Source organism: Onychomys torridus, chromosome 1, assembly GCF_903995425.1.
Source record: "Onychomys torridus chromosome 1, mOncTor1.1, whole genome shotgun sequence".
In the NCBI taxonomy this organism is placed as follows: Eukaryota; Metazoa; Chordata; class Mammalia; order Rodentia; family Cricetidae; genus Onychomys; species Onychomys torridus.
Genome location: NC_050443.1, coordinates 34,572,540 through 34,586,838, shown reverse-complemented (window position 1 = coordinate 34,586,838; position 14,299 = coordinate 34,572,540). Strand labels below are relative to the sequence as shown.

At 45.0% G+C, this 14,299-nt stretch overlaps 1 protein-coding gene across 1 annotated transcript in view; it reads right to left on the bottom strand.

The window, feature by feature from the left end:
- Window positions 1-201: 201 nt before the first annotated feature.
- Window positions 202-14,299, bottom strand: part of Slc6a5 (solute carrier family 6 member 5) — a 48,638-nt gene continuing 34,540 nt past the window's right edge. Inside the window, exons 12-14 of the mRNA XM_036206870.1 lie at window positions 12,078-12,257; window positions 7,446-7,613; window positions 202-4,650 (exon numbers count right to left, since the gene is read on the bottom strand). Of these exons, the coding sequence (XP_036062763.1) occupies window positions 4,495-4,650; window positions 7,446-7,613; window positions 12,078-12,257 (504 nt within the window). The 3' untranslated portion in view covers window positions 202-4,494. The remainder of the gene's footprint in view (window positions 4,651-7,445; window positions 7,614-12,077; window positions 12,258-14,299) is intronic.

The following is a 14,299-nucleotide window of genomic DNA, read 5'->3' as shown; positions in this document are numbered from 1 at the left end:
CAATTTTATTGATATTTGTTTCTACACAACACAATAATACCTCACTTTTCCAGGAGAGTCATTTTTCACAGCTGTGCCAGGCTTCTCACAATAAAACAGCCTACCCTTGGCATACCTGAAGTCCATTTGTTAAAAAAGAAACATGGCGGTAAGGGGTTTGTAACAGACACAATGGCAAGCAGTGTGTTTTAAATACTGACATTTATTTGGGGTTTTCGAGGACTCATACATTATTAGGATAAACTCTAATTTATAACAGTATGTAATAGGCAAATATATAATACCATAAATTGCATTTGTACACATAAATACAAAATTTGAGGTAGGGCCTCAAGAGTAATGACTTCTTAAATGAATAATGCACAATATATAATAAGCACTCTATACAATAGATATATATGATGCATCATTTTGTAACATATTTTCTTCATGTACAGTTGATGAAAAAATATAAGGACCTGACTAGGAAACATCTTTATTCATGAACAATAGTGCCCACATGAGATTCTTGCATTTAGACACTACCCAAGTACATAATTTAATAATTAACCTACTCCTTGATAGGTCCATAATAAAGTGCAAAAGAACACGGACAAATGAGAGACGCGGCAGTTCCCAGTTGAGGCCTACACATCACCCCAGTGATAGAACACACTTGTAAGGCAGCCAGTTACCTGGAGATGTCATCCTCAGGAACTAATCAAACTTCAGCTTGCTTTCCAAGGGTAACGAACACCCATCTGAAATCCTTTCTCAACAGGCAGTTTACAGCAACCTATGCCAAGACCATATTTCACAGTGGTTCTTCTAGGCAAGCACGGCTAAATGAGAGAAAGACAGGAAGTCTCACTCCCAAACCTCAGGCCAGCTCTGCATAGCACACACTGTGAGACAGGGGAAACAGGCTTCCTGGTCTTGGCCTCCATGCCTTGCATGTCAACCTACCATACAGAACACCCTAACTCATGCCAGTGCCAGACCCAAACCCCAATATTACAGTCAGGATGACCTCGCCATTGCACATCCAGCAACAGTTACTGTGCTAGCCTCTGGGAAGAGGACAATGACCCACAGCCAAGGAGATGAAGAGTCAAGTGTCGATTTAAAGCCTAGGAAGCCCATGCTGACAGAAAGGAACTGAGAAGCGCTGAGGCACACATACATAACAGAAGAAAAACAAAGCCCTGACCCCCCTCAGTGCTGCGCCAGTGTCGTGAAATCCGAGTCTCACCCACCCAAAGTCCTTGTGTACAACTCTTTCTAAAGTGCCATTCCCTGAAGTACGCATCAATTGCAGCTCTCACACATTAAAAACTCAGCAAAAGTTCCGAAGACATCAAGGTCATTAGGATTTTGCCTTGACCACAGATATCATGCAAAAACAGAAATACACAGGAGCTGATAAAACAACTACCACGAAAGACCAGAATTGGACACATTTGTTCACAACAAACACAGCCTGAAGGAGATTAGAAGAAATTTCTAGCAAGACAATTACACAAATGCTTGCATAAGAAACCACAACATCAATAGTTAATAAATACATGGTAGATTTTGTTTTAAGGATATTCAGGGTTACTATTTTTCACATATGGCTTGTTTTTCTCTGAATGAGTTTATTGGTTGGTGATATGACATCATCTCACAGATGGAAAGCTCCCCACCAGTGCATACGGGGAACAGAAGTCTTCAATGTCGAGGGAGAAGCTCAGGTGGCAGTTATGATAGCGCTTTCATTTCCTATTTATTCATTCATTTCTTTCTTCCAATCGAATGTGCATTTTAGTAGCATGGAAACAGTCCATCTAGACGGATACATATCCGCTCTCGGTATCCTGACCGAGTCCTCAGGAGGCATACGCTGAGATACACCATGAATGGAAACTACTCAGACACCACTCCTCCATTCCAGGGAGAGCCTTGAAGTTGAACGTGGCAATGAATGTGTCCAGGTGAGCCTGGAACCTTTTCTTACTTTGTCCTTCTGAGCAGGAGGACATTAGAGAGGAAAAAAAAAAAGCAAAGCAACAACAACAAAATGGACAAGTACTCAGGGGCAGCTTCTAGGTCTTTCCTAAACGCATCCTACTAGACACAGCTGTAGCTGCCCCAGTTACAAACGCCCTAACTGATGAGGTCTCCAGTCAGCCAACTCTCAGTTCACATCTGGCAGTGCCCACAGCCTACCCCCCACTCCTTTCTTTTAATCACAGAGACAAAAATTAGTAAATTGGGTTGGCATCCAGCACCAGTCCCAGTTCCAGCCCAGAGGAAAACAGGAAGGCAAATGCCATTCATCCCAACACAAACACAAATCCCGTGTGTGCTGAGGACCAGCTTCGTGCTTTTCCTAACCTGCAAACTGGTGGTGGGGCTGCGGGTAGTTTCCAGACTGACCTCTCCCACACACACACACACACACACACATCACCGAAGTCTGGGTACCACCCTGCAATACTGGAGCAGGAATGGGCTGCTCATCAGTGTGGCTTTCTGGGGAAAACATAATGACAGCAGATAGGAGACAGCTGAGCCCACAGCTTATCTTCCTAAAATAAGGGAAGCCTGAGACTCCATCTCTGTAACAGTCTAGCAAGACTTACTTTAGGGAAATTGGGAGAAAGGAGAAAATGGAAGAGGGAAGGCAAACCCTGATAGAAAAAGACATGAAAGCTGGAGTTCAAAACCCACCACGATCCCTTCTCTAAAACCTGTCACGGCTACTCTGGGAAATCCAAGTACCCATCATTGCTGGCAGGTGGTGTGAGCACTTGCCCTAGCAAAGGGAGAGTCCAATACAGTGATTTCTGACACTTTACATAGTGGAGTCATCTTTTTAAAAGGATATGTTAAAATCTGTTGTTGGGGCATCATTGCCATTGTGTGGGATGAAAATGTCACATCAATATACAAGATTTGAACAGAAAACTTTGCCTGAGACCCTGTTATATGAAGACAACTCATAAGAAAATGATTGAACCAGTCTCTCCTTGAGGAAATGATTTTAGGTTGCGAAATTAATACTGTAGGAGGAAAAAATTTAAAGCCCAGACTATGCTACTGTAAACTCTCCATCTTTGTGGTGATTCCTGAGATACTGATAAGGGCAGAAAACACCACTACATGCTATGTGTACATACATACTGCATGAGCACACACCACATTATAAGATTTTCATATATGTCTGCTTGGGAGACACTGTAATAAAGGGTATGCCTGGCCAGGCTCTGCAGATGGGTGGCTTATTCTCACTAGAGGGCAGTAACAATAAACACTGTGAATAGGGAGTTCCAGAAATTGAACTAGCTAAATGCAGTCTAAAGAGCTATAGTCTTAATTGGCTTACTCACTATCTAGCTAAGCTGTATCTATCAGAAAGTCCTGGAAATACAATAACCTAAGATGTACAACCACAGGAGTGAGGAATAATATGGTTGCTTTCTACTAATCTCTTAATTTCTCTGATTTCCCTATGGCCACAATTGGCATTTACTGTTACTTAAAAAGGTGTAAAAATTGAGAAAATATCGTTTAAGAGTTTGTGTCCCATATATATTATACATACAGAACCAGGGTAAGTCTCACTTTCCCAGAGGTTGAAAGACAAGGTATCTACAGCTTATAGAAAGAGATTTGGAAGCAAAGAGACAGCATACCATGGCACTGAACAATGGTGCTAAAGACATCATGGCAAATAGAACAGCGGTACAAAAGTAGACATGTAAATCAAAGCATGGCTTCTTGTGCAGAGGGTGGAAGAAAAGACCCAAAGAACTAACTCCCAAATGTGGTTATTATAAAGATGGAAGAGGAGGGCGGGGGAGGACAGACAGACTGAGGTAAGAGAATGGACAGTCCCTTCAGATCCACAGCATAGAGAAATGAAGCATCTGAATGCATGGTATATTTGGTCAAAATATAGGAAATGGCTATGCAAACCAAACCACCCAGCGGTGCCCAAATCCACCTACCAGCCTTGTCTGCATCTAGAACAAATTCCAGGACTGCCATCTGCCTAAATGCACCTGATCTGAACTTTCGGCTTTTGAATGAGAGCATGGCATTGCCCAGCTGAGCTGGATGGTGTTGATGAGTCCAAATCCACAGTTCTGAATGTCTGCATTCCCCTCATGCCCTACTCCTTCCATCAATGAGAACACACATCAGAATTTCTCTACTGCCAAACCATGCACCTGCCAGCACTCACCTGTCAATCACCCCCCTGCAGGATGAATGAAGCACCCGATCAGGGGACCAATCCTTCCAGAAACTGATATCACAGACACAGCCAGACAGCGCTTCCAGTGGTCTGTGTGACTCTCACTACAGCATGCGACAGACACTATGTCCTACTTTTCTATGGAACACTCTCATGCACTGCTGTGAAGCGAAGTGTGGGGAGAAAGAAGAGAATTGGGAATAAAGCAGGGGAAAGTGTGAAGGGGAGGCAGAGAGGAAAACCAGGAGTAATACAGGACCATCCACACTACTGGACTAGCACTGGGTGCCCAGTTCCAAATCCTTCACTGGCAGTTTGAGTCCCAGGGATGAGGTTCCCAAGGGGTCGATCATATTCTTGTAACGCTCTCCACGGTGCTGAGCTAAGAATGGGCCCCAGTCTGGCTGTGGCGAGCAGACCAACTTCAGCCTCTGCAAAAAAAGTCAAAGACACACGTAGTTACAGCAGGACTGCACCTTTCTCCACTATGGCACCCCAGAGTCCACTGCTCCAGATCCCTCACTGGAGCCAAGAGGGAGACAATCAGGAAGACTAGCCTGTGTTCATTAACCAGGCCAAAGATTGAAAAATCAAGACTCAGTTTGGTTCACTTGAAATTATTTACATAACCCTGAAAGCAACATTATGGTTGCTCCATGTTTGCCTTGCACAAGATTAGTAGAAGACAAAGGGCCCAGATTTTAATTATACATCTCCCCCCACCAAGTGAAGAGGACCCACAAGTTTCGACTTCTGTTCCCAAACAGTAAAAGCCATGGGCTCAATTACATTTGTTCTGTAGTCTCAATGGTGGGTTGCTACATCAAAATAATTGGATTTTGTTTAGCATATTTCCCAAAAGTATATAAATAGCAAAGAAAAAAGCCAACCCCAAAGATATATCACCAAGCATGAACAAAGATTTTAATTATCTGTTAACAAAAATATGTTTCTGACTTGGTTCAGCAGTGCAGGTTCATATAGGTTAGCTTTAAAATAATTGGGTGTCTCTCATTCTTCAACTGAAGTTTTTATAGAAAATAAAATCTGACAGAAACATCTAGAAAAAGAAAAGAAAGCTTACTTCTTACTATATAAGAGGGAATAATTATATGTTTATTACCTATTAAAGGGAATCTGGTTCTTGTAGCTGTTAGTTTAATCTCCCCTTAATCATCAGCTTGCAACCTTTGTGTCCCAAATTAACCATAATAAATTTGTACAGCCAACCCATCAATCTAGAGAATTCCAGGCTGCAACAACAGTAGCAGAGGTTATAGCGGGTTCTGTTTGGGGAAAGAGATTCTTGAGTCCTCTGGCAGGAAGGTGGCTATGAGGAGTGGCACCCTGGGAGTAGTTGGGGCCAGAGTTGATTTGCACCAGAAGATAATGAACAAATTTTTCTGGGGATGCAAGCCAGAATACAACTTCAGTATGAGGACCCATCTTCAACTGGAGGTCAGAGAAAACAAGGGCTACCTACTGACCCACCCCAAGTGACTGCTAGTGTTGTGTGCTGCCTATGCGCTCACCCCATCCTGTTTCTCCCTCCAGCCTCTTCCTTATATGGATCTAGCTGCCCAAGAGCAGAACCCACATGGTTGTTCTCCACCCCAGTGAACAGGTATTTCTTTACATTGCTCGAGCTCAGCAGTTGTCAACCTGTAGGTTGCAACCTCTTTAGCAAACCTCTAACTCCAAGTATGTTTACATAATGATTCTTAACAGTAGCAAAGTTACAGTTATGAAGTAGCAATGAAAATAATTTTAGGACTGGGGATCACCACAACATGAGGAACTTTATTAAGAGGTTATAGCATTAGGAGGGTTGAGAACCACTGGTCTAGATGCTTCCTAAAATTGAGCATGCATCTAAATCACTGGAAGATGAGGCCAAGATTCCACTGAGCTCAGTGCAGTCATGAAAGCCTTATTGTCTGCATTTATGACAAACTTCCAGGTGCCTCTGGATCATGCCCTGATCCAGCGCTGATATAGTCCAAATGCCTTCAGGATGGAGGTAGAGTTCACTCATTCTCAGCCCACCTAGGCAAGAGTCCTTTTCCTTTGAGACAGGGTCTCACATAGCCCAGGCTAGTCTAAAGTTCACTATACAGTTAAGGATGGCCTTGAACTCCTGGTCCTCCTGCTTGTACTTCCCAAGTGCTAGAATTACAGGTGTGATTGAACAAGTGACTTCTCATAAGTAAAAAAAGCTGGGTGGTTCTTCAGTGGCAGCCCCACCCACTCTGTGAAAAAGGTCAGGGTTATTTTCAGGACAAGAGTAAAATGGGTTCAAATAGGGATTGGCTGGTGTGCTAGTTAGCTTGGCACAGCTAGTCATCTAGAAAGAGGGAATGCCAACCACTGAGGAATTTTCGCCATCATATCGGTCTGTAGGCAAGTCTTGGGACATTGTCTTGATTTATGACTGACTGGCATGGGAGGGCCTGGTCCACTGTATCAGTACCAGTCTAGGCAGATGGTCTTGAGATATATAAGAAAACAAAGGGAGCAAGGCACGAGGAGCAAGCCAGTAAGCAGCACTCCTCCGTGGCCTCTGCTTCTGTTCCTATCTCTAGGTTCCTGCCCCAACTTCCCTCCGTGAGGGACTGAGACCTAGGAATACTGAGAAGAAATAAGCTTTTCCTCCCCAAGCTACTTTTGGTCATGACTTTATCAACTATGACAGTTGGTAAAGAAAAGCCAACCTCCCTCATTCTAGCCATGCCCTGGGATGCATATTACATCCTGAGAGTCATCATATTTTTTAATCAGCGTGCTCTTCAGTCATTCTTAACCCAGGAACAATAGGGGGACAGTGGTGGCATTTGGGAGGGAGGAGACTTGGATGTAGAAGAACACTAGGGAAGGGGAAACCCTATGTGTGGTTAAAAAACAAACTCCAGGGTGTAAATAGCAGCCCGAGGAGGAGGGGGTGAAGGCTCTAAGAAAAAGGAGACATTCTGATCATCCATTCCAGGGCTGCCAAGAACAGTGAGGAATGGCACAATAACAGCTCAGCCTGACGATTGGCTGGGCTCCTCTGTGACAGGAATAATACATAATAAAAATGGTTTAATAGAATCAGCGGCAAGTGTAATCGCTTACTCACCCAGGATCCGTCTTGAATGCGTTTACTGAATCTTTTGTTTTTAATGCATAGAGCTTTTAGGAACTCTCCCTTGGGAGAGGCTAGCAGGGGGAAAGGAGCCAGTAGAATTACCTCAATAAATCTGCCAGGAGCCAGATACATTTTTATCACAAACATAATCGGGATCCAGATAACAGAGCAGGCAAGCATCAGCCATCCAAGCACCATGGACCAGTTAGGGTAGCGGTAAGAGCCGTAGGTCATGGGCTCCCACTGGTAGAAGCTGAAGCAAAGGATAAACTAGGAGAGAAGAAGAGAAAGGTACATTAGGGTGATGATGTGAGTCATTCATTCATTCAACATGCACGTGCTCCATGTTTTCATTCCTATTACCGCCTCTTATGTATGCTCTTGTCCATCTGAAAAGGGATTTTCTAAATGAAGAAAGTAAATTCCAAGAAGATGAAGGTGGCATACATACACTCAGCTACTGCTCCTCCTGTGTTTGCCATCCCATAAGAAGTCAGCAGGGTGTGGGCATGTGTCTCCACACAGAGGCCACACCAAGAGAAACAGCACTGTGACTGACAGGACAGGTAGGAGAGGGATGCTGGGAGTTCTGAAGAGATTTTCTGAACTATCATTGATAAGCAAGCCTTTGTTATAATGGAGGAAAGATGTGTTAAATTTGTATGTTTCAATGTTTTTAATTGAATCCATTTGGCTTCCTCCTTAAACAAGGAATGGCCTACATATAGGAGCTGCCTCTAAAGTTGACTGTGAGACCCAAAATGGTCCCCTGGAGGTGATTGGTCTAGAAGCATGGTCCTGTAAGAAGCCATGGCAGAGAGAGAAGATGTGCAGGCCCCTTCCACTGACTCAAGGTGAACAGTGTCATCACCAGTGAGTCCAGAGACCTGGCTCTACTGCTAATGAGCCGAGGGACCTCTCAGACTTCTCAGCCACAAAATGGGTGTATTTCACACCATGTATACAGGGCTGGGGTCAGAAATCTAGCATTTACTCCAGAGTCCTTCCTCGTTTTTTAGAAGGCTATGATTTGGGTTTTGCCCATTATCTGCTATCTCATCATACTTTGACTGGCAATAGCTCTGAGATCCATGCAAAGGCTTGGCTGGGCAGCTGAAGAGGGCCAAGGGAAGGCATGTACTGAAGACAGAGTCACCTTTCTAGGGAACCAGGCTTCATGTAGCCCTAGCCCAGTCCCAGGCACCATTTCCCAAGACAATGTGGTTCTGTGTGTTCTTCCTGCCTGTGGCAGCATTGGCCTAAATTGTCCACGTGTCCTATCCCCAGCTCTACCTCTCTCTTCCTACCTTGAGCTGTAGAGTCACAAAGTGATGGGAGGGGATTATATTAGTGAAAATAACAAGTGGGAGAGTTTGGGAGAAGTGTGAAACCCTATACAAGCACAAAGCATCCTCACCACCACTGCATTACCCAGGCTGCAAGGGTGAGGGATTCTTCCAATGCAACAATAATTCATATGTTGATTCAAAGCAATGTGAGCCTGAAGACAAGGCTCCCATGGAGAGTGAGGTCTACATTAGCCCCTCCTTTCAAACACTTGCCCCTGGAATCATTAAGCTTTATTAACCAGTCTATTGGAAGTATGGCCCGATGTCATTACAGCATGCTGCACTATTTCATTTACTATATAAATAGCAATGCATCTGCTTATGTGTGTGCCTTACTCAGTAACGTGATCAGACTATGCATATGATAATTGCATGAGGATATTTATGGCTCCATAAATCCACAACGGCATGAAGAAGAATGATTTTATTTCAGAGGCCATGAAGTAATTTAAACCCATAATCTTACCCTAGGCCAAGACCTCAAAGCCATCTATGCTATGGAAGGTAAATGGCAAAATACAGGCAGGGCTGAGACCTTTGACACCCATTTCCACTTGTGCAAATATCACATCAAACTTTTAGGCACAAGCTGATTGCTTGCCATAAATTTCCTTTTGCCAAATCAGCTTTGATGAAAGCCTGCCCTTGAGTAGTAGGCTTTGCCACAAGAAATGGGGATTTAGCCACTCAGTCATGCCCATCCCTGCCTTTGACTGACAGCTACCAAAGCAGACACAGGAGACCCACTGGTTGGTGATGATGGAACTGACCACATCTCTCACTCCAAACAGCACAAAAAATCTACCTCAAGACACTTCCAGGGCATCTCCACAGCTTCTGACATGAAATCTAGCAAATCAGAGCAGAACTGAGGAACTTTCCAAGAACAAAAATAAGAAACAACAAGCTCTTAGAATTCCTTCTCCTGATTCTTAAGACTGAACTATTTTAACTCAGACTGGCCATGCTCCACCTGAGGCGGAGGTTGGGAGCCTAGACTCTCAGAATGCATAGGTTGGGCTTGAAGCCCACCCTACCTCAGAGGCAATAATTTGTCCCTGTGGCCTTGTGGCCTAGAGCAAATTCCTTACCCTCTCTGAGCCTTGATGCACACATTTGTAAAGTGGAGAGACAGTACAGGTGTAAACTTCAAGGCTGCTGAAGGGCCTGTCTCAAAACGCACCTCCCCCTGGGAGCAGCAGGAGGAGGATGGCCTCATGGTGTTGCCACAGAACACGGAAAAATTCTAACACTCTTCTGGGACTAGAGGAAAAGGAGGGCAGGATCTAGAACAAATTCTAACATCAACTCAGCTGATAATAAACCATGAGGAGTGGAGAGGAGAGGGTCAAAGGTCAGCAGGGACAGGGTTTGCTACCGCAGCGTCTGCAGACAACGGGAGCACCCTCATCCTCACACCCGCAAGCTAAGCCAAGCTCCCCACACACTTCAGCTCTGAGCATCTGTCTTCAAAACTTTTCAGTTCTCAAGCCCCAACTGCACGGAGATGGATGTGGGTAAGCTACGGGTGTCAATGTAGAAAACAAAGACTGCGGAATGGATTTTCCATCTAAACCTCTAGTGTTTCAGAAGGATGCGGTTTGATTAAAACACACTCTGAGGCAGGGAAAAAAGGGGGCAAACGAAAGAAGAAAAAAATGTATTTTCATTGCACTTGCTTTTAGCCATCCTGCATCTTAAGCAAAGCTGCTCTCTGGTAGTGAAAAGTGGGCTCTTTATCTGGTTTCTAGTGCCACCTACTGGACAAATAGAAATTATAAACAACTTCCTTCAGCCTTGCCTAAAGACTCCTAAAGCCGAAGGAAGAAAAAGACAAGCCTCAGAGAATGGAAAAGACAGAATCTCTGCTAACTAATTGGCTTGGGGAAGAGTGTGAGGCCACATTGACAGCTTCTGGCACAATAATGGGGGTGACAAAGTGTGGGGTAAGTCCCCGTCCAGGTCATGGGCATATGAAAGACTCTGTTCCTTAGGAAGGCGAATGTCAGGTGATCTCAGAACACCATCCTCACACGTGAAGATGACAAAATGGCTCTCAGAGCAATAAAACCAATGGGGAAAGCCTGATTAAAGCTACATTAATTGTAGAGCGGACACACTGTGTGGTGATTAGAGCCGGAACATATGGGTTCAAATCCAGACTGCTGCCGACTATTGTACATTCAATGCTAGGTCAGTCACATAACTCCAGGCTTCAGTTTCCCCGTGATATATTGGTGGTGATGGTGGTGGTGATGGTGTTTTGGTTTTTTCTGAGACAAGGTTTCTCTCCCGGAACTTACTCTGCAGACCAGGCTGGCCTCGAACTCATAGAGATCCACCTGCCTCTGCCTCCTGAGTGCTGGGATTGAAGGTGAGCATTCCCACCGCCTAACAGTGATATTTAGTTTTAATTGTCAACTTGATGCAACCCAGAATCACCTGGAAGGGAGCCTCAATGAAGGACTGTGTAATTCAGCTTGGCCTATGGGGTATTGCTGAGCTTCTGTTAACTGATGCAGGATGATGCAATCACTGTGGACTGCATCATCCCCTAGGCGGGAGTGGGGGTGGAGGGGTCTCATATTATAGAGATCAGGGACTGGAGAGATGTCTCAAAGGGTTAAGAGCACTTGCTGCCCTTTGTAGAGGACTGGAGTTTTGTTCCCAGCTCACAGGGGACCCAACGCTATCTTCTGGACTCTGCAGGCACCCACATGCACCTGCACATACATGCACACAGACACATGTGTAATGAGATAACAGAATAAATTCTTTGCTGAACAGTGGAAAGCCAGCTGAGCACTGACAAGCATGGGTGCCTTCATTTCTCTCTGCTCCTGACTGTGGGTGGAGCCAGCTGCATCAGGCTTCTCCCTCTGTGACTTCCTCCTTACAATGAACTACAACCCGGAACTGTACGTGGGATGAACCCTTTTGTCCCCTGAGTTGTTTTGTTAGGGTAGCTTATTATAGTAACTGAGAATGAAATAGGATGTCCCCTTCTGTGAGACCGAGATAATTATGCCAGCCTGGCAGGACCGTGAGAGAAGAGGCCCCACACACAAAGCACCTCGAACAGAATCCGGACCTTGATAGATGCATGGCTTACATGGCTGTGAACTGCTAGCTACTAGCACATAAGGCAGATGGACGTAATGTGCACACTCTTTACAGATGTGCTGATGCCTATCCATCAGTCCCAGTTGGGTACCTGTAGGTAAGTCACTTCACCTTTCTGAGCTTCAGGTTACCCACCTGGAAGACAAGAGCAATACCCATCCCACCAGCTCCCCAGGCTCACAGGGAGGCACACGTGTTCAAAGGTGGAACACTGGCATGCACACAAGGCAGCGTCTGTGAGAAAAAGCTCCTCGGCCCTTACAGTTAAAATAGTCGGGGTGACGAATGCCCAGCAGACTTTCCAGAAGATGTTGGGCTGGAATCCAATCATCATCTCGATGTCTTCACAGAACCTCTGCAAGCCTGCAAAGAGACAATGGAGGCCGTGTGTAAGGTGCATGGGCCGGGGGAGACCCCAGAGCCTCTCACTCAAGAACCCTGGCTAAGGAAGAATCCAGCTGAAGTTGATATAACCCCTATTGCACAGGAAACCATCAGGCAAATGACTTGCTGCCAGAGATACTGAGGCTAACGAAACGTTGAAATAGTTACTAAACACCGTCGTCAGTAAGGCTCAAAGCTGTCGTGGCAGCATCTCTAAAGCTTGGCTGCAGGAGTCTTGGCAGTGGCACTTGCATGCATATGGCTGCTTTGGAAGGTGGCTTGGTGTGCTTGTTGACAAGCGCAGCAGAAAAAAGGTCTTGGTAAACCAAGACACTGCATTATGAAAGGCCCAGTATTTAGCAAGAGTTTCTGTGGGCTGGATTTGTGTTTCTTGCCCTCCTCAAAGCAATTCCATTGCGTCCACGTAGCTCTACTGAGTGTATGATGATGGTTACAGGTGAAACCAATGTAAATTCCAAGTGTCGACCACACACTCAGCTGGAACGGAATGAATGGCTTGTCTACCTGGCACTCCCCAACTAAAGTAAGATGCGAAGGAGGCAGCTCTTCATCCAGCCCCACATAGCCACCCTTCTGGTAACTCCTTAATTCAGGAGCACTGCTTGGAAGGAAAGGCACTTGTGTCATAAGTGGTGCCCCTCAGAACGGGGGGGGGGGGGGGGGGCTGTCGTCAATATGTAAAAGGGACCGGATAGCTTCCTGAATGTAAGTCTCTGTGTTGGGAGTGTCCAAAACCCCATCCTGGTATATTCAAGATGTGTTCCTCATAGAGAGAGGGGAGCCCTGATATGCCGATGACAGAACCACAAATGAATATGACCATCACAGGCAATCTAGAGACTCTGCCTCAAGAAATGAAAAATAGAGGTTAACAGAGAACCAGCATTCCCACTATGAGTATACAGCCAAGAGACATGGAACAGTGCGGTGAAGACATCTGACTTCAGCTCACTGCGACACTGTTCACAGTCACCAAGTCATGAAAGTAACCTACCTGCCCATCCAAGATGAATGAAGAAAAGGACACACACACACACACACACACACACACACACACACACACACACGCACATTAGCACATACATACACACAAATACACATGCACACATAGACATACACATAATCACACACATGCACACATACACAAGCTATATCATATACAAATGAACCCAAAGGACATTGTGTTATGTAAAGTAAACCAGATAGAGAAAGACAAAGGCCACATAATCTCCCTTATACATGGAATCTATTATATATATTCTGGATACAGAAAGCAGACGGGAGTACCAGAGATTGAAGAGTGCAGATGAGCTGTACTGGTCAAAGGGTATTATGTTCCTGTTAGAATAAACATTGACGAGTGTCTGAGTTAGCTAGTTTGATGCAATCATTGCATCGCACACATTATTGACAGTGTCATTTGAACTCCATAAGGATATGCAGAGTCATTTGTCAATATCAGTAAACACAAACAAGTTTGTAATTTAATAAATAGATATTCTAGCTAGGTGTGGTGGCTCACACCTGTAATCCCAGTTCTCAGAGAGCAGATGCAGGAGAATCACCATGAGTTCAAGTTCAAGGCCAGCCATAGTGAATTCCAAGCCAGCCAGGGCAACAGAGTGAAAATCTCTCTCTCTCTCTCTCTCTCTCTCTCTCTCTCTCTCTCTCTCTCTCTCTCCCCCCCCCCCCCCCCCCCCCCCGTGTGTGTGTGTGTGTGTGTGTGTGTGTGTGTGTGTGTGTGTGTGTATATGTGTGTTCCATCTTACATGTATGTTATATTACAAGTGTTTGTGTTTGTGACTGGAGACGGAACTCAGGGCTTCATGGATGCTAGGCAAGTACTACCACTGAGTCACATCCACAGCCCTTGAGAATTGTAGAGTTTATGCAAAAATGGGAGGACTACTCATCACCATGCCAATAACAGATCCTGACATCATTATGGCCCCCAACTCTAACATTTGTAGCTATTCCCATTCAGGTGAGACCAAGCCAGTCAGCCCCTTTGGCAAATCTCCAGCCCTCTGGTGAGAGACACCAGAGCAGAGCGGCTTTGATCTCTCTCAACAACAACAG